The sequence below is a fragment of the Dicentrarchus labrax genome, unplaced genomic scaffold, assembly GCF_905237075.1.
Source record: "Dicentrarchus labrax unplaced genomic scaffold, dlabrax2021, whole genome shotgun sequence".
Taxonomy (NCBI): Eukaryota; Metazoa; Chordata; class Actinopteri; family Moronidae; genus Dicentrarchus; species Dicentrarchus labrax.
In genome coordinates, this window is record NW_026136719.1 from 7116556 (window position 1) to 7140340 (window position 23785).

At 37.8% G+C, this 23785-nt stretch overlaps 1 protein-coding gene and 2 long non-coding RNA genes across 5 annotated transcripts in view; 1 reads left to right on the forward strand and 2 right to left on the reverse strand.

The window, feature by feature from the left end:
• Positions 1-4322: 4322 nt before the first annotated feature.
• LOC127351700 (uncharacterized) lies at positions 4323-8260 on the reverse strand. Its single transcript, XR_007880933.1, has 4 exons — positions 7053-8260; positions 6497-6571; positions 6298-6390; positions 4323-5808 (listed from the first exon to the last, which is right to left on the reverse strand). It is a non-coding gene; the product is annotated as an uncharacterized LOC127351700 (long non-coding RNA).
• Positions 8261-10521: 2261 nt separating this feature from the next.
• Positions 10522-12990, forward strand: LOC127351701 (uncharacterized). Its single transcript, XR_007880934.1, has 4 exons — positions 10522-10921; positions 11158-11234; positions 11463-11542; positions 11726-12990. It is a non-coding gene; the product is annotated as an uncharacterized LOC127351701 (long non-coding RNA).
• Positions 12991-13157: 167 nt separating this feature from the next.
• The window catches only part of mapk8ip1b (mitogen-activated protein kinase 8 interacting protein 1b), a 52820-nt gene continuing 42192 nt past the window's right edge, over positions 13158-23785 (reverse strand). For 2 of the 3 annotated variants that reach the window (XM_051379481.1, XM_051379482.1), the window contains exons 6-12: positions 23413-23488; positions 21882-22054; positions 20259-20362; positions 19710-19826; positions 18946-19016; positions 18690-18788; positions 13158-16747 (exon numbers count right to left, since the gene is read on the reverse strand). In XM_051379481.1, coding sequence (XP_051235441.1) covers positions 16675-16747; positions 18690-18788; positions 18946-19016; positions 19710-19826; positions 20259-20362; positions 21882-22054; positions 23413-23488 — 713 coding nt within the window. In that variant the 3' untranslated portion in view covers positions 13158-16674. The remainder of the gene's footprint in view (positions 16748-18689; positions 18789-18945; positions 19017-19709; positions 19827-20258; positions 20363-21881; positions 22055-23412; positions 23489-23785) is intronic. The other variant, XR_007880931.1, reaches the window with a different exon arrangement.

The window sequence follows — 23785 nt, forward strand, 5'->3', positions numbered from 1 at the left end:
CACATTACACACATGAGTCTTATTTTGTCAAAGGTTTTCATTCAACCCAGCATCCCACTGGATTGTGAGGCAGCTAAATGTCAGTCAGTGCAGACAGTCAGTGACCAGTGTTACAGCTGCACAATATGTATAATATGTAAAATATGTATAACGTATAATCATTTCTTCTGAATATAAAATATTAAAATCATAATGCGGGTTAGCCAGTATAGCTATATCATTTTGTAAGGCCTGTAAGCTAGTGCAAGGAGGAAGGAGAAGATGTTTTGCTAATAACCAACATAAATTAGTTACCATTGCAGAATCAGGTGCAGTGAGGCATTATAAAATGGATATGGACCATTTCGGCAACATGAAGGAAAGGAGAATGGACTTCTGAGTCAAATACACCTCTGTCTGTATTTCTGTCTCTTTAACAATGTGTGTGTCATTGATGACATGGGGGTTATATTTCTTAAATATACTGAGTTGAAAACGGTTGTTTTATGGTGCATTGTCTATATAGACAACACACAGGGGCAGATGCTACTGAGGCTTTGAATTAAGTTGGAATTAATTGTTTGTTCAGTCACCTGTTGATGTGATCATTTGTGGCCTGTGCAGAAGCTCTGCCAGCACAGTTGCTTGTTAGAAATGCACCATCCTCTTTTGTCATTAAACTCTGTTGTTTAAAGAGTATAGCTTTAAAAAGTAAATAGAATACTGTAAGCCTTAACGAGGGGTTTTATGCCAAGCATAGCATGCAGTAGATTAGAGTGTGTAACATTAAGTCATGTATTTGATACATGCATGGATACTTTTCAATGTGGCTTTGAACTCTATGAATGTTTGTGAATCTGCCTTTTTAGTATTCAGCACTGATCTGTTCTTGAATCATGGTTTATGATTTATTAACGGTGAATCTGTCAATAATTGTTTATGATTAGGCAATTCATTGTTATTCTATAAAGTCTCAGAAATCTCAGCCCAATGTGATGTCTGACCAATAATTAACAGTAATATCAAACAGATAAAGTAGCAAATCCACAACATTTTAATAGTTTGAACAAGAGAAGAGGTTTGGCACGATTACTGGATAAATGAGTCAAATTATTATTCCATGCTTAAAATTGTTGACGATTACTTTAATCATTTACTAATCATTCCAGCCTGAATGATATGCCTCTAGCAAATACAGATGGAAATTATAATAATGTGTAATGTTCCTAGTGAATCTGTCATAGTCATGGGTATGTTGATTAGTACGAGAGGACAGCGGAGGAAGATTTGAGCACCAGATTTACCAGCTGCATGTGTTCAGTTAGAACCATGCCTGACCAGACTGCTGCCTCATTCAAATGGACACAGCAGCTGTGTATGATACACCTGACATACAGATGGAGATGGCATGAAGGTCGCTACGCTGGGAGGCGATTTCACCTTCTTCACACCCCAGGTGAACCCCTGAGACTGGGACTACTACCTGCAGATTCAGAGGCCGGTGAAGAGAGGTTGACATGACATGACATGACATGGGTGGGTTTGAATTTATAGCACGACGCACACTTTCAGGGGTGGAAGAAATACTCAAACACAGTAGAAATGACAGACATCGGCCCCAATTTTCTTTGCATCAGAGCACAAATACTGAAGGTATTTTCAATACTGATTGTATTTGCACACAGGGATAATGTTGAAGGTTAATGTCTTAATGTTAATGTTTAGACAAGGCCTAGTCTCTGAAAAGCTAACGGCAATATTTTATGATCTCATTTCATATTAAAAGTGACATCTGAATCTGCAAAGTAACTTGTAACAACAGCCATCAGAAGAAAAAGTACAATATTTATTTTTAAAAAGCAGAATGTCTGCTTAAATGGTAATGCTTAAATACCACCTGATTAAAATGGTACATACTGTAAGTCCAGCACCTGCTGGATGAGTTACTTACCCCTGTGCACACTAAATCACTTCAGTAATGATTAGTTGTCCCAGAAAAGCATCCAAGAATACTCTGCCTAGCTTAAATATTTTGATTAGATTTTTATTGTTGATTCCTGAAGAACACATGCTGTCTGTGTGCCCTGGCCCAACCCTCTATTGTTTCTATTTTCAGCACAAATTAGGGCACAAACAATTTGTGCTGTGAGCTTGTTCTGCTTCTTGAGCTCTACTTTGGCACAGTCATGTTTCACAGTTTCTGTCATTAAGACAGCAGATATTGAGAGCCACCTTGCCCAAACCCATTTTCTTGAATCTGTTTTTAGGTGCACACCGCGTCCAAGTGTAGTGTGTCTTGAGCTTTATTCTAAATACTTTACTATTGCTGTTACAGCAAGTTGTTGAACTTCCAGACAAATAAAAACATTATTCTCTCAGCATCCTTCATGACAGCAGAGTGATAATATGTATCATACGTCTGACGAAAGTATAACCAGTTTGGACATTTTCCTCTAGGATATTACTGTTTTATTCTCATTTTTATTTTTGCTTTTCGGATGTTGTTTTCACAGTACTCCTACATCTTCCTTTGTTTGGAAAGTACATTGTGCTTTTTGGCCCTATTATTGTGGGCTTTGTGTCCTTTGAGCGCCATCGTGTGGTGTTTTCCCAAGTGGTAAGTAAAGTGAAGAGACTTTGTATGTCCCATCTGGTATTTTGAACAGCCTCTACAGTGCACCTTTAGAAGTCATTTATGTATATTACTGAGCCTTAAAATTTTGTTAAAAGGAATAGTAGTAGTAGTGTAGTCAAGTTTAAGACTGGACAGGGAAGGGATTCGAAGAGACTGACAGGCACAAATATGGAGGACTCAAAGGACAAGTTACAATTTTTTATTTATAACAATCATTAGAATTTGATGTCATCCTGTGGGACCTTCATTACTACATTACTATACATACTCCCACACATATGACACATGTATTTGTGGAAAGATTGAATTGAAGGTACAGTTGTGTGCGTGTACGTAGATTTGACACTAGCACCCTCAAGTGGTACAAGGCTAAACTGCTTCTTATCATATTATTATTTTCTGGCATTCACTCTTTGCTCTTCAAACAGCGCTGCACTGCTTATTCAACCCTCTTTCTTTAGTTTTTGAGGAAAGTGGTATCCAGTGGCTTAATCTTTCAATCCTGTGGCCGAATCCTCTTATAATAAATAATATTTTAAAAATTGTTGGAACCAACTAACAGACCCTTAAACTTTAATACCTTTAGCCTGTAAATAATCGGCAGTAAAGCAAGGACTGTTCTGATGATAAACTGCCTTTTTCGTATACAGTTTGTCTTTGACAGGGTGAGTGCTAAGGTGGCAGTGTGCGCTGATGTGCCAGATGGTGGCAGTCTATGAATAATGCATCATTGCCTTCAGTCAGACAGGTCCAAGCTGATCTGAGGTCAGCTGAATGACACAGGTGGCTTGCTGTGTGGTTCATGCTGAGCGGTGGGTTAGACCACCCAGGGGTGAGCTGGGCAGGCTGGCTTCTGACATGCAGTACTCATGTCTGTTACAATGTCTTTTATTAGACTTTTATATGAAATCAAGAAAATGTATCATGTTACCCTCCTTTAACATCACCACAGTGGTTGGCCATTCGTTTTACTTAAATCATATTGAATTATTTTCATGGTCAGACTCCAGTCATTAGTTCAGAGTTGTTCTGTCCTTACCAACCTGCGCACACTCAGACAAGAACCTGCTGTTCCCATGTCTAGGTTTAAGATCAGATGGATGTGCCTTTGCTGTCATTGCTCCAGGCTCAAGAATTACCTGCCTGAGGAGAACAGGCTTCCAAATTCTTCCTTAAAGTAGAAAAGGGCAACAACCCTATACACATCACTGTGGTGAGCAGGTTTGTGCGGTTTGTCTGGTTTTGTCCAATGTATGTAACACAGTTGGGTGAGTCATGCAAGAAGATATTTAGTGTACCAGAGCCTTTCCAGGGAGTTACCCCGACTCTGACCTGCATCGAACAGAACCTTAATTAGTATCATGGGTAACACCTGTGTTTATCCCATTTCATGTCAAATGGTTGCTGTGAAAAAGGCCTAAGCACTTTTAATGGACGTATTTTAAGGATTACGTAGTACCCAGTTTCATGGCTGTGGGTTGCAGCGCTCTCCCTCAGTACTGGACCAAATTCAAAGCATGTGGTCCCCAGTTGACAGCGTGACAGAGAATATGGGAAAATATGGTCCAGGGAAAAAAAATTGCCTTGTGTTGTGGAGAAAGTGTTGAGGAAGGCATCGAGGTATGTTAGATAGAGACATAGAGAGAGAAAAACAATTGCTTTTTCCTCATAACTCTTTATGATAAGGAGAAAAACACTACAAATACCATATTGTTATGTTTTCTTTTAATGTTACTATTTAAAGACAGCTATCACATATATGCATTCACATCGGCTACAGTCAGTTTTAACACTTGGGTCATTTCTTTGAGTCTGAACACAAGCTTTATCCTCTACCCCCATAACCCTGTAGGTCTGCTGTCAATAATAATGATAATAAACGGTATTTATAGCACCTTTCAAAACAGTTACAAAGTGTTTTACAATTAAACAGAACACATTTAAAACAAGAGAATAAAATGAGCCATAAAAACTAAACACATTACAAAACAAAGAGTAACATGAACTCAAATAAATAAGTGGGTTTAAAAGTGATTTAAAAGATGAGACAACTGTTTGGAATTATCTACCTGAGGAAATCAGAGCTGCAAAGTCAATGTGTCCTAAATGCAAAAGCTCTATCACCTTTGTGTATCAATCTGGACAAAACTGGCTCAAGGCTGGACAAAGAAGGGGAGAACACACGAGTTGTACTAAAAATATGTTTATTTACGTTATAAAAAAAGAGAAATTAAGAGAAAGACAAACGAAATTCAACCAAACCAAACTGGGTGAAACCCAAGGGAGCAAAAGAGAGACCTGCTGATTGCCTCCAGCCTATATAGTCTTGGCACCAGACCAGAACTGAATCTTGCTGATGAACCAACTGCCCCCCCACCTCTTAGGGAGAAACCTGCTCATTGGGTCATCACATGAAACAACTGGGAACGATGCAGCCGAGGATCTCAGAAAGACGGAAGGGACATAGGGCACTTAAAGATCCGCTAAATTGCTTGGGGCTAGGCCTCTAAGAGCTCTGTTACTGATCAATAATATCTTAAAATCAAGTCTAAAAGCAACAGGTGGCCTGGCCAGTGTACAATGTTTCGTAGTCCGAATCAAAGTCCTGGCAGTTTTGGATGAGCTGGAGATGGGACAGAGATTTTTTTACTAATGCCAGAGAGCAGGGAATTACAGTAATCTAACTGATTGGTTATGAAGGCGTAAATAAATATTTCCAGATTTTTGGCAGAGAGAAATGGTCTTATCCTTGAACAGCAATGCTAAGTTATTGAGCAGGATCGGGAAACAAGACTGTTTGCTATTTGAGAATGTCCACAATCATGACCTTTTGATCAATATCTGTCTTATCAGCATTTTGCTGCAGGAAACTGTGTGTGTCCACTGCTGAAAGGCAGTTCAGCAGGTTGACGTTGTTCTGATAGTGATTTGCAGGGTCACAGCTTAGGTAGATCTGAGTATTGTCTGCATAAAACTGGAAATATGAGGTGACCAAGAAGGAGTATGTAAATGGAAAAGAGAACCGGACCGAGCATCAAACCCCTCATGTTCAGTACAGCTGCGTGATGCTTTTCGCCTAGTTTCAGCAGCAGACACGGTGAGGACCACAGATGACTGGCTTTCAATGTCTATTTGGTCATCCAGGCTGTGGTGAAACATCCCCTCCCAGAAGAAAGAAGGTTTCCATGGCGGCCCTACAATGAAAGATGGAAACAAATATGTTAATCAGCCATATGTGGAGGGAATTTACACTGTGTGCGGTGGTCTGTTTTCTTTTGTGTAGTTTCTATTCTAATAATAATTACTACCATCACTCAATCAAAAATAAATCAACTACCATATTTAATTATTATTTTTATAATTATTATTGATTTGATATTAAGTACTTTTGATTTCTCTGAAGAGTATACGGAATGAACTAATGTTGCCATTAATTTTGCCAGATCCAGGTGGCACAACACACCATAAGTTAGGATTTTTCTTGATCCGAGTTAAAAGTAGGAACATTTACATTCTGTGTGGATGTATTGCTTGTCATACCAGATGAACCTGTTTACCAGGTATGACAAGCATCACCAAAATGTGTTATTTGCCAAGGGGTGGGCAAAGTTTTGCATACAACTGTAAGCCTTAAGTGTCATACTGCAGGAGGTGTTTTGTGCAACTGACCCCAGGTTTCTTACCCAAAGTTAAGCGCGTCGTTTAAGTCTATCTGTTTCAATTCTCCTTCAGTGGCCTTCAGTATGTTGTCCGGAGGGATGAGGCTCATTAAATATCTAATATAGAAAATAACCAACATAAGAGTGGAATAAAATCATTTTAAAAAGCAAATAAATTAAATTGTCTACTATATAGTTCTCTAATGAGGACTTTGGTACTCACCTTAAATATAAGCAAGTTAAGCTGATAATGAGCAACACAAGACAGCAGAGGATTCCAGTACGCTTTACCTTTGAACTGGATCGAAGCAAAAGCAGACAAAAAAGAGAACACTTCAGTTGGAGATATATAATATACGGTTATAAATGACATACAGTGTATGATGTTATACTGAGCATGCAGAGATATGGCAAAGCTGCATGGGAGAGAAAGACTAGTGGTTGATGACTGAAGAATACGATGAAAGTGAAATTAAGTTGTGTGAGCAATGCTACTGAAATACATTTATCTTGATTGGATGAGGGCTATTCTACAGTTTTTTTTTATTATTTTCGTATGTAATATAAATCATCTAAATAAACAAAACAGGAGAAATAAATAATGTCACTCATCCCTAGTGGTATCATACTGATAGAACTGAATGTAGAAAAACTGAGAATGCCCAGAAACAATGTCTCCGGTCACTCTGGATAATCCACATAGCTCATACCTCTTACCAAAGGAGTCTCTCTTTGTAAACATTATTGAGATGCTTTTTTAATTGACTTGGCTTGGATACCTTGTTGCATTGAATTCCTCCCACATTTTTTTCCGCAAACTCTGGCAGTAGGTGAAGTTATCTGTTGGCAGGTGGATAAAATGGCGCCTTAAAGAAAACAACATTCACTTTAGACATAGTAATGAAACCAGTGACAAAACAGAAGCCGACATGTACTCTTTACCCATTTTCAATGTTATTATTTTTCAACCAACTATCCATTTTTAATATTTAAGTATAAAGAAACTAATGTTGTTTAAGGTACAGACAAAATACAAAAGCCCCAAATCACTTCCTCTTTCAAGTATTTCACGTACGTTATTCTTTGTTTTTGAGTCATTGTCATTTTGACAGGTTTGCATGACTGAAATTCTTTCATTTATTAAATGTGCAAATTGCATTGTAAGGTTGTACAAAAGTACTGGCCAATGTGAGTCCCTTGCACCCAGGCCAACCTGTGCTTTAATCCCCACCAGCACATGCACACCACACACACAGCAATCTATTTGATCTCTTTATGCATGCAATGCAGTTGAGCTCCCAGCTAATGAAGTTTGGCTCCCAGTTTACAGTATATTTTGCGTCTTTCACCCCTTGACCATTATACTACTTATAATATAATAAAAACAAAAATATAATAAACTTTATCAACTCATCTACCATACTCATCCATGCATACTTAAAGCTGGAAACGTGATTTAAATATTATAATGTTCCACATCTTCCATAATTTTGAACTTTTAAAGCCAGTGGTACAGTTTAGCAGAAGCCTTCTCTATTTTCTTATGTTTATCAGAGATCAGCAGTGCCATGCCAGTATACATAGATGGCATATTATAGCTGTAGATATAAATGGGCGTTGCATGGAGGAATGACATGACATGAACATGTTGGCTAAATACAAATTTAATACTGACCAAAATGAGCCAGCAGCTGGGAAAAAGTGCATGCAAAGACAACAAGGATCTTTGAGCTCATTAAATAAATCTTAATCTTCTTCTGATATAGTTTGTCAGTATTGTGTCACATTGCCAGGAAATAAGTCGCTTAAACTCAGATGTACATTCTGGTAACAGCTCTTTTCAGTTTAGTTATGAATCCTCCCTGACAGTTATGACAATGATCTTGAAGGCTGAAATCATGTGCTATTTTGAATGATGAGTGAATCACATGACCAGCAAATGTATGATTCCCAATAAAGTTCAAATTTAAACATTTTTTAAAAAATTGTTAAAGATGTGACACTGATGACAATGAACAAAAAAATCAGTGAGAATATTATATAGTAGTTGCATCATCCTTTCTACAAGGAAAATATTTTATTTAAAGCATTTGAAGTTATATATAAACTGCAACTTCTTTTAAACAGTCAAAGTGAACCACAATTTTCTTTTTTTTTTTTTTTTTTTTTTTTTTTTTTTTTTTTTTTTTTTTTTTTTTTTTTTTTTTTTTTTTTTTTTTTTTTTTTTTTTTTTTTTTTTTTTTTTTTTTTTTTTTTTTTTTTTTTTTTTTTTTTTTTTTTTTTTTTTTTTAACCTGCCACACATCTTGAAACCCACCCACACTTGAATCCCCAGGGTTGGCTTGCGCAATATTGCTGATGCTGCGAATTTCCCCTTGGTAGAGACATTAAAAAAAATAAAATATTTTTACTAGATAATGACTTGCCTGTGTGCAGAGTTGTTTTCCATAAACAAAATGTACCATCAATCAGAGACTGAACAATCGCAAAAAGGGTAAAACATAAAAAAAAAACAGATTTTTAGATGGCAAAGGTAACATTAATTTACAACAAGGTGTTTTATATTTTTTATATTTATAATATTTTTTTTTTTTGTAGATTTTTTTTACAGGTACAAATCCACAACGCACCCAGAACATCAACAGGATTAATGCTCCTCAGCAACTTTGTTTAGATTTCCCCCTGGAGCAACGGTCTAAATGGTATAACAGATTCCACAAGCACAGAGAACTCCTGTTTGGGAGGCAACAAACAGGGATCAGCCCCCCTGAGAACGTTAACTTTTAACTGGCTGACTGTTTTGTCTTCCTGGAAGCACTGTCGTGGGGTGTGTGCTATTTTGTAATGTTTGTATCTTAAAAACTTCTTCAGACTACTATGCAAATTCTCTCAACATGTATACATCCGCAAACATGTCCCCCGACCTGCTCATCCGCATACACCCCTCTCTTTGTCACTTACGAGGCTGCTATATATTCTCTCAGTCGACTCTTTCAACCCACCCGTCAGGTTTATTCTCTGTCTGGATCTGCTGCTGCTTAAACTGATCATTTAGTCTGTCTGTACAGTCTGCTGAGAAGAAAAAAGTCCAGCTAATTATGCTTCTTGGGTCTCTCTCAAGAATATGTGTCACTGAATTTAACAGTTTAAACAGGCAAGAAAGTACAGTGTAGTGGACTGGGAGATCACTTGGAACTTCTTTATCAAACTAGTAAGCAAGTATTGTTATATGAAGTTTGTTATATGAAGTGATAATTCAGTTATTTTGAGCAGGAAAAATAAAATGTAAACTGGTAACACTGTTAGTTTTATAAATAGCTTATAAATGAAAAAAAAAGAAAATTTCTGTGTTTAATCTTGGGAAAGCCCCAGAAACAGCATTTAGTCCTCGGGACATCAAAAGTATGCACTGAATGTTCTCTGATGACTCCTCCATTGTCAGCTGTATCTCAGATGATAGGGAGGAGGAGTACAGAGACCTGATTGAGAACTTCATTGGATGGTGCGACAGAAACCACCTACAGCTCAACACAGGAAAAACCAAAGAGCTGGTGGTGGACTTCCGGCGGAGCAAGAGGACCCCCTCCCCTGTTGAGATTAGGGGGGGAAGGTAGAGACAGTGGACACCTACAAGTTCCTGTTGGTGACACTCAACAATAAACTGGACCAGCTCGGTGGTGGGGATAGAGCTGGACAGTGTGGAGGCTGCGACTGAAAAGAGGATGAGAGGGAAGCTGAAAGCCATCATGGACAAGCCCTCTCATTCTCTCTACACTGAGCTGAGGCAGCTCAGGAGAACGTTCAGCCACAGACTGACCCAGCCCCGAGCCTCGAAGCGGTTTGGAGGCTCGTTTGGACCATCAGCCATCAGATTCGCCACAGCACCCAGTACCTCCAAACCCCGCAGACAAAGACTGGTTTAAAACTCCTACCTACAACGCACAAGCCTTTTGCACTATTTATATTTAATTTCCACAAAATACTAGTTTAGTATTTTTAGTTTAGTTTTAGTTTTTTAGTTTTAGTCAAGTTTAATTTTCTGCTTATATTTTGCACTCCATGTCCTACTTGAACAATGCATAGTGTTTATACTAATAAACTAATAAACTATACTATAACTATATATAACTATAAACTAATACAAATTTATAGTTTAATATCTTCTAATATTTTTATTGTGATATTCTTTGTTCTCTGTTTTTGCATTACTTTGCCCTATTGCTGCTGTGTCAACCTGAATTTCTCCTAAGGGGGGTAAATAAAGGAATATCTTATCTTATCTTATCTTATCTTATCTCTCTTAACTTCTCCACTAGATGTCACTGAATCCTACACACAGGTCAGTTAAGTGTTAGCAGAAAGTTAGCCTGCTGAACAAAAGAAAACAAATGAGAAATGATAAACCATCTACACAGCACCGTCTTGAAGGATCACACTAATATCAGAGGTTAAAGGGTAACGACACTCTCAAATTTTGTTAGAACCCTTCCTTTACCTGCATATTTAAAAAATGCAGAGGCGTGTGGGAGCCATGACTGTAGGCCTTGTGGCTAATTAGGCCAGCATACCTATTGCCTTGCCTATCATGACACGGTTAGGAAGGGGACCAAGAATTTGGCTAAACCAAACTTCTATCTGACAAATACAAGGTAATTTCAAGTAGAAATGTCATTTCTGCTAATCTTGTACTGTATGTGAACAGTGCAAAACATGTTTAGTGTTGCTATTGTCATTTATGTTCTTCAAAAAGGCTTTAAGAGAAGAAAGTTTTTAAAAAATACTTTTTTTGAAGACAAACAAATGTAATAACTAATTCTAGAATCAGATGACTTTTTTGTGATTTGATGTAGTATAGTTGGCTCAAGGCATTTGTTTGGTCCGACAGGATCGGTAAATGTTGGCTCTAGTCATTCTCATCTCTCTTGTGGTTGGTGGAGGTATTTCTGCACCTGTGCTGAGCAAGTAGGTCTTCTTTACTGACTCAATCCAGTATGTATAAATATATTATTAATAGAAGATAACTATTTTGTCTTTTATTATTATTTGTAAAATGTGCATTTTTAAAAAAAATGTGTTTGCGTCTCAGAAAAAATTTTTTTTTTTTTTTTTTAAACTTCTTTTTTTAAGTAAGGGGGTAACGTTAGTACTGTCCACTTGGTTTCATTTCGCTAGTGTTGTGTGTTCTTTAAGCAGAGCTGATGAAGGCACAGCAGAGTTGGATTTGCTCTTTGACCCTGGCCTCCAGCATGTTACTGGCCTCCTAACCGATGGTAAGAAAGCTAACGTTACATATCAGTTTATTGAGGATGCTTAGCAAGTGATTATTTACATTGTGCTTTTTTCAAACAACGTACAAGTGCTTTATATCGTAACAAAACTCTGGACAATGTTTTTTCCTGACCAGCAGAAACCTTTATTGGATAGTTTCCATCCATCTGTTTGTGTTTTTGCAGATTATGGTGAGAGACCCCTTCCTCCTCCTCTGCCACCTGATACTAGAAATCCGTATCAACCTAACCTAGAGGATGAATACTACTAACGGAAAGACAAAAGTTCCTGATGCACAACAATTAAGCTGATCTGCCCTGTATGGAGGATCAGCTCCAGCAAAAAAAAAACAACAGCATATTCAAATAGAAACAGAAAAAAAACTTTCTTCTGACATACAATCTTCTTGTATGAACGTTGTTTGCTTATTTTATTTATTAATATTTTATTCAGTGCATGTTTAGTTATTTTCTTTATAAAAACTTATGAAAGAGAAGCTTATGGTTGCATACCTGCTTCAAAAAAGGCCTACAATGATGGCTAAAGCTACAGGGGGAGATTTTCTAAAAAAAGGAAATGTTTTTTCTTTGCATTTAAAAAAATCTCCATTCATATGAATGAATAAATATCCTTGTGCAAATGGATCTGCAAAAATTGTAGAATGCATGCCAGGCCTGTAGGCAGCGGTGTTACTTTGTTTATGACTTTACTTCCTGTGGTTGCCCTCAATCTATGTAGAAGTGATTAAGTATCTGGTGCATGTAATTAATGCATGTCTCTGCTGGTCACAGAAATGGTGCAGTGACTCTACACTTTGCTGGAAGAGTGTTAATAAACTCAGAAGAGCCTGCAGCACAAACACAACACCCTAACCTAACCACACCTTTATTTGCCAAACTGTTGAATTGTTTAGTCTTAACTAATAAGCTCTTAAAAGGTTACAAATACTCACACACTTACAAACCATCTGTAGTTGGTTTATCCAAATGAAGTGGAACCAAATTTGGATATTGATGATGATGAGGATGAGTTCCATGATTTGGAACAAGCCTTAGTTATGACTTTATGTCCAAACTAGTTAAATTATACCCCAAGTAATCATGTGCAACTCATTTTAGTAGCTGATTTAGTTACAAACTAATTAGTAGTTACTTTACACCCTAACAACAATCCACATAGCTGACACTTTCACATGGCTGGTGCAACCGTTCATATCATTCAGCTAACTCAGAACTCAGAGCCATGTTTCAATGGCAACCATCAGTGACATCCGCTGACCAGTGGCACCAAATCACACTGGTCCTGAGTCGAAACCTTTAATTCATTTACTTTATTTTATGCAGCCATCAACCTGCTTAGATTTTCATATACACACAAACAATCCTCTGTTGTTGTAGTAGTGAGCTACTTCATTTATAACATTTTACTCACCAACCTAAGTGATGATATGTAGGGATGCCGTAACATCACTAGAGTTGGAGTCAGGCAGCAACATGGCCAGTCACATGATCCGATGAGAATTACAGTCAGGACCTCACAAGTACAGAGATATTAATGTGTTTGTGCATATATATGTGCAAGTGAAGCCAAATGTAATAATGACAGGACACCATGAGATCTGCATTAAAATTTTTAAATAAAGAATAGTTCACACCTAAAAAAATTCCAAAATAAAGAGAAATTTCACATACTACATGTTGAATCAATACAATTTAATATTTATAATTACAGATATTAAATTATTTATTTATATATGGCATGTCTATACACCCTTTGTATAGCTCCCATTACTTTACACTTCTCCTGTCTGCCTGATTGGCTCTTGAGAAGGGAACTCATATAAAAGTCAGTGTTGATCTTGTGAGTCGAACATGATGACTTTGATCAGCAACAGCAGACAACTCGTTTGTTTTGCTAGAGATACTGTGTTTTTTTTTTAATGGAACAAACTGTAGGGACTGGTGAGATGGCTGAAATGACAATTTCCACATCCTTCATTAATGAATCTTTTTACAGACGTTTTTATCTTCTGTTAAATATAGATCACATAAAATAATCTGTTACAAATAAGTGTTAGTGATAAATGATGTAGTAAGCCACCCAAGGAAACTTTCTTTTTGTTTTTTTTACTGCAGAACAACTGTGCTGTACCCATGCTGGACCCAGGACGATTGAAAAAGATCTGATAACAATCCTTTCAGCCCTTGTTCAGAACACATCATAAAGTCTTAATTCGAAAACTGACACTTTGTCACAACTTTACACCATTAAGTTCATTTTATTAATGCAATGTGCATTATTAACACGTTGAGAGAAAACTACAGAGGGGGAACCAATGTGATATGCATGCAAATTCATTTGAGGAAGTGAAACTGTTTTGTAAAGCTAAGTTAAAAAGTTAGAATCCTTTGGGACAAATCTAAGTCAAGTCTCAGGACTAACGACCAATCAAACCAAAAATAGTGACAGATGCCTGTTTCAATTGTTCAAAGCCTAAGGTGGCATCATAAGATGGCTTGTTTTGTTTCATTGACAAAACTCCAGATCCTTCAAATATTCACTATTCAGTTTAGCAGCAAATCTCCTTAATATAGGAACTGGAGAATATTTGCCATTTTTACTTGAAAAATAACGCCAATTATCTTTCTCTAGCTCTACTCAAGTATGTAGTCAAGTCACAAGTATACATAAGCAAACTGCAAGTAAAAATGTAAGTCTTCCAGGTATCTAAATGCTGACCAATAAATGTCATTATGGCTTTTAACATTTTTCTTTAAAAGCTGTTTGTAGTATTTTAGATAGTTGAGACCAAGTCCTTACAATTCCTTTGCTTCCTGTGGCATTGTAAAGCCTGCCCGCTGCTGTCTTTTTTTAATCATTCCGAGGGCCAGATATAGACTATAAGCAATGTCTATGTGTATACTGTCCTGTAACAGAGATAAAGGGTATTAGCACAATTTTAGTGTAGCCTCAATTTTCTGTGTGACAGCACAGGTACAGCACAGCACTTTTAGTGCAGTGGAAAGAAAGCACAAGTCACACCAAACATCCCCCTACATCACTATTTGCATTCAAACTCTTAAACTCAACACACACTCAATGGCAATCCCTTTAAATGTCGTGATAATGTTCACTGAGGAAGGACACAATGATCTGATGAAAAAAGAGGCACTACTAGTGAAGATATGAAGACACCAGAGTTTTGCTTTAGCTCCCCTGTCAGCACCTGTACCTACTGTACCGAGGATCAGCCTTCTCTTCCTATCACCGCCACACTGAGAGCATTTGATGTTTCTGATGCGGAAACCATGAGGAGCAAGTTTCTAGAACACCACACAAAAGGAGAAGACCTCGTCTTGTACCACCAAAGAGCCGAAGCCAAATGTTTTGTTTTTTTTCCTTGTATTAAACATCTCAAGTCACTGATTTCATACCTAGTCAGAACACACAGTAAAGAAGCGCAGTGTGTCTTGCATTAGACTAGGAGTTAAGGACTAAGGCTTACTGGGCAAATGGTGGGGGCTGTTTAGCTTAGCACTACAGAAGCTGCTAAAAGGATTGAAAGGAAAAATCCACACTTGTACACCCTCACACTGTTTTTCTTTTTATCAAGGACAAGTGATGCTCAGTGCATTCTAGGAGTTATTTGTGATTTTATTCTCCACTACTTTTTTTTTCAACTACTATTCTAGTCTATTGCATGTTCTTTTGAATGTAGAAATCGGTCTTTATATTTCCTCTGTTCCCTGTCTGACTGTGGAACATCTGTGGAAAGGGTCGGCTCTATGATTCTCAGGACTACACATGATCTGCAGCAGAACTGCTTTGCATCTGCGTCAACTATTGTTTGCCAATCGGAGAAGGCTTGCATTGTGCACCACTTCCACAACATTATGCCTTGCCAATGCGCTCAATCAATCTCTTAATCAGTTTCAACCATGACCTTATTTGAGTGCGGCATGTGACGGAGACCAACGTTCTAGGTCACTGGGTCTAAGGCTGCAACTAATGATTATTTTAATTATCAATTAATTATCATTTGTTCTATATAATGTCAGCAAAAAGTTGAACATGACAATCAAAATTCCCAAGTTGACAAGGTGATTCAACAAATGTTGACATTTGAAGTGAAGTTGGCATTTTCTGCTGAAATACTTTACATTTATATAATTAAGTGATTGTCACAATAGTTGCTGGCTACCTTTATGTGGGTTTTTTCAGCTCTAACCCTTATTTGTGTTAAACTAAAATACACAGTGTTTGCTAGGCTCCTTTTGTTGTTTGAATTCCTTGGTGCTTTCCGGCTTCTCGGTGCCTTGCAGTGTGCACAGCTCATACTTCAGCTCCTGTGTAAGAGAGCCTTGCGGACATTGATGTCTCAGATGGCTACATTTTCTGCTGCCAAACAGCTGATAAAAATAGATTTGAAAAGAAGGCTTGGTTGTCTAAAAGGGACCCAAAAAATGCAAAGAACATCACCTGTAGCTGGTTTTAAAAACAGTGTTTTAGGGTAGATTTTCTGTTGTAATTGAGCAATGTGAATATCGGCCTCCTATCAGGTATGCTACAGGCTAAAATTCACTGTTCCTACATGGATTTGTTTCACTTAGTGTACATTTTCAGTGTGAGGATGTTATTTAGTAAATATACACATCTCTTCTGCTCAGACCCTAAATATTAAAAGTCAGAGCAAACTCATCATGTGTTCATTTTTCCAAACCTCGGCTGCTGTTTTCCTTTTGTCGAGTGCAAGCTGGTGCAGTACGGCTCCCGGGCTTTCAGTGTTGAACCTGCCGAGGCGATGCTACAGGCTAACTAGCGCTGCCAAGGCTACAGTGACACAACGTTTGTGCTTTCCATGGACAGCCTGTGATCACCACCTCATCACTGACTCCATTTTGCATATTTTCTTTTCTCAAGACATGCCTCCATTGGCTCATTTTCATCTCTTCTTGTCGCACAAAGGTTTCACCACAGTTCCAGTCCTTGATCCTTCTTTTCCTGCTCGTCTGTCAGATGTGTTAACTTTTCAATTTTTCTTTTTTTTAAATTTTATTTTAGATATGTCTGTCCATGCAACATTATGTTATGATACAGTGTACTGTACAGGGCTGTGGTTGAAGGCAGGGTAGGGTTATTCCAGGTAGATGTCCTCTGTGGGGCACGACACCTCCACAAACTCTTTATAGTACAACTGGAAGGCTTTCCTGAAAAACAGACATGTACTTCAGTCATTGCTAGACCTCACGTAAAAGCGACACACCCTGACTTTCTTATGGTGCCCAACTGAGAGCCAAAGTAAGACCCCATCTCGAGGTTAGGTTCTGTCCCATTAGTTTACAATTCTTAATGAATGTTTTCCTAATTGATTTCTTTCACAATTGTTTAAAATCTTAAACATGATCCTAGTGCTTTCTGTTCAAGGTCTACCACTATACCCGACAGTAGAACTTGATCAGTTCATCATTTTAACCAAAAAATACTGCAATTATTTTGTTAACATTTAGTTATAATGGTCTGTTGAGCACAGTCAGGGGCTGTATTAGTACGCTACATGCTCACAGAGATAACAGAGACATTTTTTTTTTCTGAATAGAGCTTTTAGAGATTATCATCTGTGTATGAAATGTACTGGAAAAACCCAACATTTTTAGAAATTGACTTTTAAACATATCTTCTCTCCACACAGCATCTCATCCAGTTTTGTGACCACAATAAAAACAGACCACAGCTGGAGTCATGATGCAGCCAGCACTGATCTGCGTTACTGTCATACTGCCGGATCAATAAATGACAACAGCGACTGCAGTGTCATCTGTTTGTAGGCAATCTTTGCAAAATATGTCCAACTGTCTGTAACGTAACCTGATCTATACAACTGTCTTTTGCCAGGGAGAGAGATCTGTTCCAGATTGGCTGAAGAGCTTGTTTATTTTGGAGGATCTAATGAAATTAAATACATTTAGAACCTCTGCCAAGACTGCAAAATCTTATGGAAAGTGTTAGAAAGAGCAGGGAAATAAAGAGATACATAAATTTAAAAGCATCTGGCAAAAGTAGACGTAAGTAGTTCATAAGAAAAAGCTGGAATGTTGAAAAATGTCTTCTAATAAATATTCAGACAAATTTATATTATAACATTATAATGTTTACACAAAAACCTGGATTACCATTATAAATTGGTTGCTAGATTTTTAAATATCTAACAAACAGAAAATAACTTCCTTGGCAATAATGACTTATACAGGGGTTCCCAAACTTTTCTTGTAAAGGACATCCAAAATTAGATCACAGACCCCCTATTGAGAGGATTTAGTCTTAAGGAATCCCCTCTGAGCATTTCTTATTAGGTTTGAAGATAAACAAGTCTTCATAGTTAATCAAACTAGGATAATTATAATTTACAATCAATCAAAACGGCAAAACCTATTTATTCCCTTGTTCTTACTTCCATAAAATGTGAAAAAAGGTACAATATTTTATTCTTTCTTTTTTTGGGGACCCCCTGCAACCCACTCAAAGACCCCTGTTGGTCCCCTGACCTCAGTTTGAAAACCACGGATTTATTAATTATCAATTAATTATCATTATTATTTTTTTTAAATCTTTCTATCTAAGTATTTTATTCTATTGTTGTATTTTATTCTATAGTATTTTATTATATTTTAATGTACCTGGCTGCTATGACAACCCAATTTCCCTTCAGGGATTAATAAAGTCTATCTATCTATCTATCTATCTATCTATCTATCTATCTATCTATCTATCTATCTATCTATCTATCTATCTATCTATCTATCTATCTATCTAAATGAGGCTTTAAGCATAGCATAGTAGCATAGAGGAAAAGGGAGTCTGTCTTGGAAGAGACAAAACCATGGAAAATAATGCGTAGAAATTAAATAAAAAGTTGGATTTTCCAGTGATTTTAAACAAGGGACTCAAGTTTTCAAGAACAAATATCTATAATAGATCAGCTCTCTCTAATCACATTAAATCAACGCCCTAAAAATCCAGATCAGATCATCCCTAAACTAGAGAATGCATGCATGTATCTGTATGTATCAGCAGAGATAAAGTAAATGCATAAACTTCCTCCATGCAAAGAATAAATATCTAAACGCTAGTGAAAAGGAAATTCCAACTCACCCTACTGACTCTGCAAGAGGTTTGGTGGAGTTTTCAGACACAAACACATGGCAAGCAAATCTCTGGTCTGCTGGGTGCTTAGTAATGAAACCGAAATACCTACAGAGAGGACAGGGAAAGCCGATAAGGCACTCTGAAGAGGGCATTCAGCATTGTCACCACCTTTATTTGTTGATTTGTTCTTTCTGTCATGTATTGACCTGGCACTGTAGTCCTTGATTGAAAGTCCTGTTTCAGGTTTTCTGCCTTTACTTACTTGCTGTTTTTGGGGTGATAGCCGCAGAAGGAAACGTTCTTTAACTGGAAGAAGTGATTGCACTCGTTGCTCTGTGAGGAAGACACAGAAGAGAGGCAGAATAAGTGTCTTAGATTAACATCAAGAAGGCTATTTGCTCTACACTTACTACTCTTATCAGGGTGAACAAACTGAACAAAATCAACATGTGTTTGCCCCACTACATGTATGGAACAAATGTTAGGCTCATTTTTATTTGTAATACAAGTGAAAGTCATGTCAGATGATGATGTAGAGTTTTGGACTGCGGACAAGGTTCTTTGTTTGCAATGTCATTTTTTATGCAAAAAGTTATTTTCTGGAAAATGTAGCTTAACTTAAACAATATATTTTGTATCATAAAAACACATGGAGTGGGAACTTGCATGTGCACACATAACATTTTAAAGCTGTTCGCATGTTCAGCATGTAAAACCTTTAACTGAAAATTAACAAGTGATTACAAGTGTAAATGTAGTGGAGGGAAGAATGCAATATTTCTTTCTGAAATGTTATGGAATATAAGTTTAAAGGTTCTCAAAATGGAAATACTTAAGAACTTTTCTTTTTTCCTTGGGCGCCTCTAACATCTCTGCCTGCAGTCTCTACTGGCAGCCACTTGGGGGCAACATGCCTTAATTCAATGGGATTCTGTTGTGAAGATTAGCTTTTACTTGACAAAACCTCTTGAAACTGCACTTCATTTATTTTAAATTAGACAGACAAAGGGACAGTAAGAGTCTTACTCTGTCACAGGCGTAATAATCCTCCTGAACGGCAAGCTTGATGCCTTTAACACTGATCTCCAGGATGCAGGAGGAAGGCGGGTTGTACTTGACTGTCATCCTTCTGTTGGTGGCAATCTGGAAAACAAACGTAAAAGTACTTTTAACCTGTAACCCAAGTCTACTACTATAAGATATTACAAAATGAATCCTAAAGTTTTCATGATGTTGACAGTGCTCAGTGTTGGAAACAGTCACAGTGTGATTTTGTAATGCTCCTGTCAGTTAACAACACATTCTTAAAGAGCAGTCTGCATGCATGTTTGCTGCATCAGGTGCTTGGTAAGTGACTTTTCCACTATGGACACCAAATTATTTATAACATACAAATGGGATACATATTATGCTGTAGTTCGTGTATTATTTTTTACATTATGCCACATAAGACTTTTTTTTCTAGGAAAATAGCTGCTGTATTTGTGGCATTTATCTCTCTGTGATGTTGCTCTACTATACTGTACTAGTCAATTGCTTTACACACAGAAACATTTGCACACACAGGCCTCGTACCTTCTGCATAGCTGCGCACAGAACATCGTTTCCTTTGTGGTAGGGCACCTGAACTGAGCCCAGGAACTTCAGCCGGTATCTGTCCATCCATTCACTGCTCTTTACTGCACAGCAAAGAAAAACACACAAAGAGTAAAGACCCTGGCATTAATAATCAAAGGCAACAAAGAAGATAATGTAACATGGAAGCATGGATTTATTTAAGCTTAAAATCTAGGTGAGACTTTAGTAGCTCCTTTAAAAGAGACAAAATAACTGTTTAAAATTTTCTACAGCAACACAAGGACAATACTATGTCTGTTGGGGGTTGACAGCGTTATTGTTGTTGTTTCTATACATGTAAGCATATCACAATCTGTTATAACTCTTTTGTAGTTTTACTTGTATTTATCATTTTATTTCTACCCTAGCTTAAACCTGACAGAGAAGTAGGGCAACACTCCCCGGAGTTCATGTTAACCCCACAGGGGTTAACCCACAAATACAACAAAGTCAGGAGGTACCACTACTGGGAACTGAACCTGTCTGGGTCTCTGAGGTGGTGAGTTTCTGCACAGCCTTAACTGTGCCTTTGTAACCTTACTCTAAACATAATTCTATACCTAACCCTCAACCAATAACATTTTTGTTATTCAAATAACTTCCAAAACCCAAAGATATCAATTTACTTTTACACATACAAAGAAAAGCAGCAAATCCTCACAAGTGAAAAGCTGGAACTACATTTTTTAATTATTTCTTGCTTGAAAAATGACTTTAGTTAATCATCAATGATCATTTGACTGTTTCCTCTGTACATCTTATCAACCTGTTCAGCTTTAGCTCTACCAAATGGAGCTGACTTATAAGCATGTCCATTCTTCCTTTTCCATTCCCCATTTCAGCAGAGGCTTTTCTAAATACACCTGGATGAACAAACAGATCTAACTCCCTCTCCATATCCGTTTTGCTGTTTTCCTCTCCGTATTCTCTTTGAAAATAATGCTATGAATATAAAAAAATTCTAAAATTAGGAAATTGCTTTTGAAACGGTGGCATGATGGGACTCAAAGAAGCATCACTGCACTTGAGTTGTAAGGCTAAAAAAAGCCTTATCAAACCAAAACATAAAACAAATGCATTCCATGTTTCTTATTTTTAGCATTTAGTCTTTGCCAAGTCTTGGATCTGTTTCAGTGAGCCAGCTTACTTGTGTTCATTTTTAATTTCTTGTCAATTATAAGCCCATGTAACTCAAACTGTTAAAAAAGAACTAAACCAGTGAATACAGAGCCAAAGTCCTGACACAATTTTTTCTTAATGCTGACAGTGATACTGGAGTTTTATGTCCTCATACTAAGATAAATGAGTATAGCCACAGCTGTAACAACTACATCTCCCAGGATGAATGAGCAAATATCATTAGCTCTCTATAATACAAATCACTAATAATCACCACTGTGGCAATTTATGATGTTCACGATTTGAAACTGAACAGCACAAATAGAAAAAAAACATGAAAAAAAAAGTTGACTCATGCAGTGGTCTTGTGTAGAGTTTAGGCATACCGCAGAGAAGACATTTCAGCATCTTTACTGACACAGTCACCTCTTCTATAATTAATTGTTTTGGCAGCGTCTGTACCTTTGAAGCTCTCGGGGTCCTTGGCCACCTCTATAGCGTAGTAAGCTGGGAAGATCCCACGGGCACCAGTTCGCATGTTGTAGCCCTCGTACCAGTAATCCTCCGACTGAACCTCCACCAGCAACGGATCATCCACCTCCAGCTCCAACTCATCGTCATGTCGAGGGACAAACCTGCCGAGACAGCTGTAGTTATGCAGAGGATTGGAACAACCTCACAGGCTTCTCGTGAGCTGGATGACCACCGTGTACAGTGTCTGCACCACAAACGTGTCAGGTTGTCAGCCTGCCGGGACATTCAGTCCAAATTCAGGCCCTGTAAGCCTGAAAGTGGTAGCTTGCTTCTTTATGGACAAAACAACTGTAGTCAGCTTTGATTCATGGAGTTACAATAGATGTTATCCAATGGCAAACTAGTTTCACAGCAACATGAAGTACAGTAGAACCATGGCCAAACACACAAAACACTTCTCAATTGTTTGCACATTGAGTATGTATTTGCCACAAAATATGGCAAAATAGAAATATGCATTGCATAATTCTTACATTGGTCACAAACAATAAATGACATTTGTGAATCCAAGCTGTCTACAGTTACTATCTCACTCAAGCCTATAAGCTGTATGTTAATACTCAAAACATGGGTTTTCTGTATAAGCTTTGCATTGAAAAGAAACCTTGACCAATATGCATTGTTGAGTTTATGTAATAAGGTTAGGAATGGTTTCAAAAACTAGCCTGATGTTGGCTAGACAGATGCGGTGCTAATGGCTATAGAGGCATATGAAAGTACAGAATATTACACACATACAAACTAGAACCCATTAAATTGTAACAAGCCCTGTACTTTCAGCTATGCATGGCTAATGCCCCGCACCATCACATGATCTGTCAGTGCGCAGAGATGCTGCCATTCACATGACTGCATTGCTGATGTTTTTGTCTCCCCCCCTTTGCATTTCTCAGCCTGAGGTCATCAACAGCAGCTGTAACTCCACGCTGCCAACTGGAGTGTGACTGTTACTGGGGAAACATGAGGAAATTGAGCTTATTCTGCTCCAACAACTACAAAAAAAGGAAAAAGAGAAATGAGAATGGTGGAGATGATCGTGCTAAAAAGGTAACTACACCCTCAAATTCTGCTAATGTGTGACGGGGGAGAAGGGGGTTACTGACTGACTGATCACTGCTCAGTATAGCATGGACAGCGACGTAGAGCTCAGACCTAACCAGCCATGAGGAGCTACTGTCAGACGCTCTGTTCCACAGCTGAAAAGGCAGAGTCTGGTGGAGCTTTGACAGTCACTAGAAGCACATTTGTGGCCCTTTGAAATAGTCACTATCACAGTTTAAGCAGTGAATATAGCACAGTTACTGGCAGGCCCATGTGTTGTATTTACTGCTACTGAAGAAAAATACATTTCTTTTGTGTATGTCATTTTTCTGCCGGTGCTTGGAAGAATCCCCTGTATTATCATGGTGCAACATTTAGTATGGATGTAGGGGTGATGATGGTGGTAGTTCTTCCTCACCTGTACACAGCTCTGTGGCTCTGATCCTTCTCCTCTCCATTTATGATACAAGAGTATAAGCCAAAGGACTCCGCACCTAGAGAACCAGAGAAGAAAAGAGATGAGGAAAAAAAATATGGTGTCAAACAGAAAACACAATTGGAGCGCATTGTGTTCACTGTAAAGCACACATGTATTCTTTAGGACCTATGAATCACACTTTAATTAGGCGTGAAACAGATGAGCATTGTGTATTTCTACCTACATTCCCCTGAGACATCCGTCAACCCCCTCCTGCACTACTCAGATAAACTGCTGTGGTGTTTCTAATGAGTCTGTAAAAAATCATGGACGGCATCCAAGAGTACAGCCAAGACTATTAAAGGAAATGACC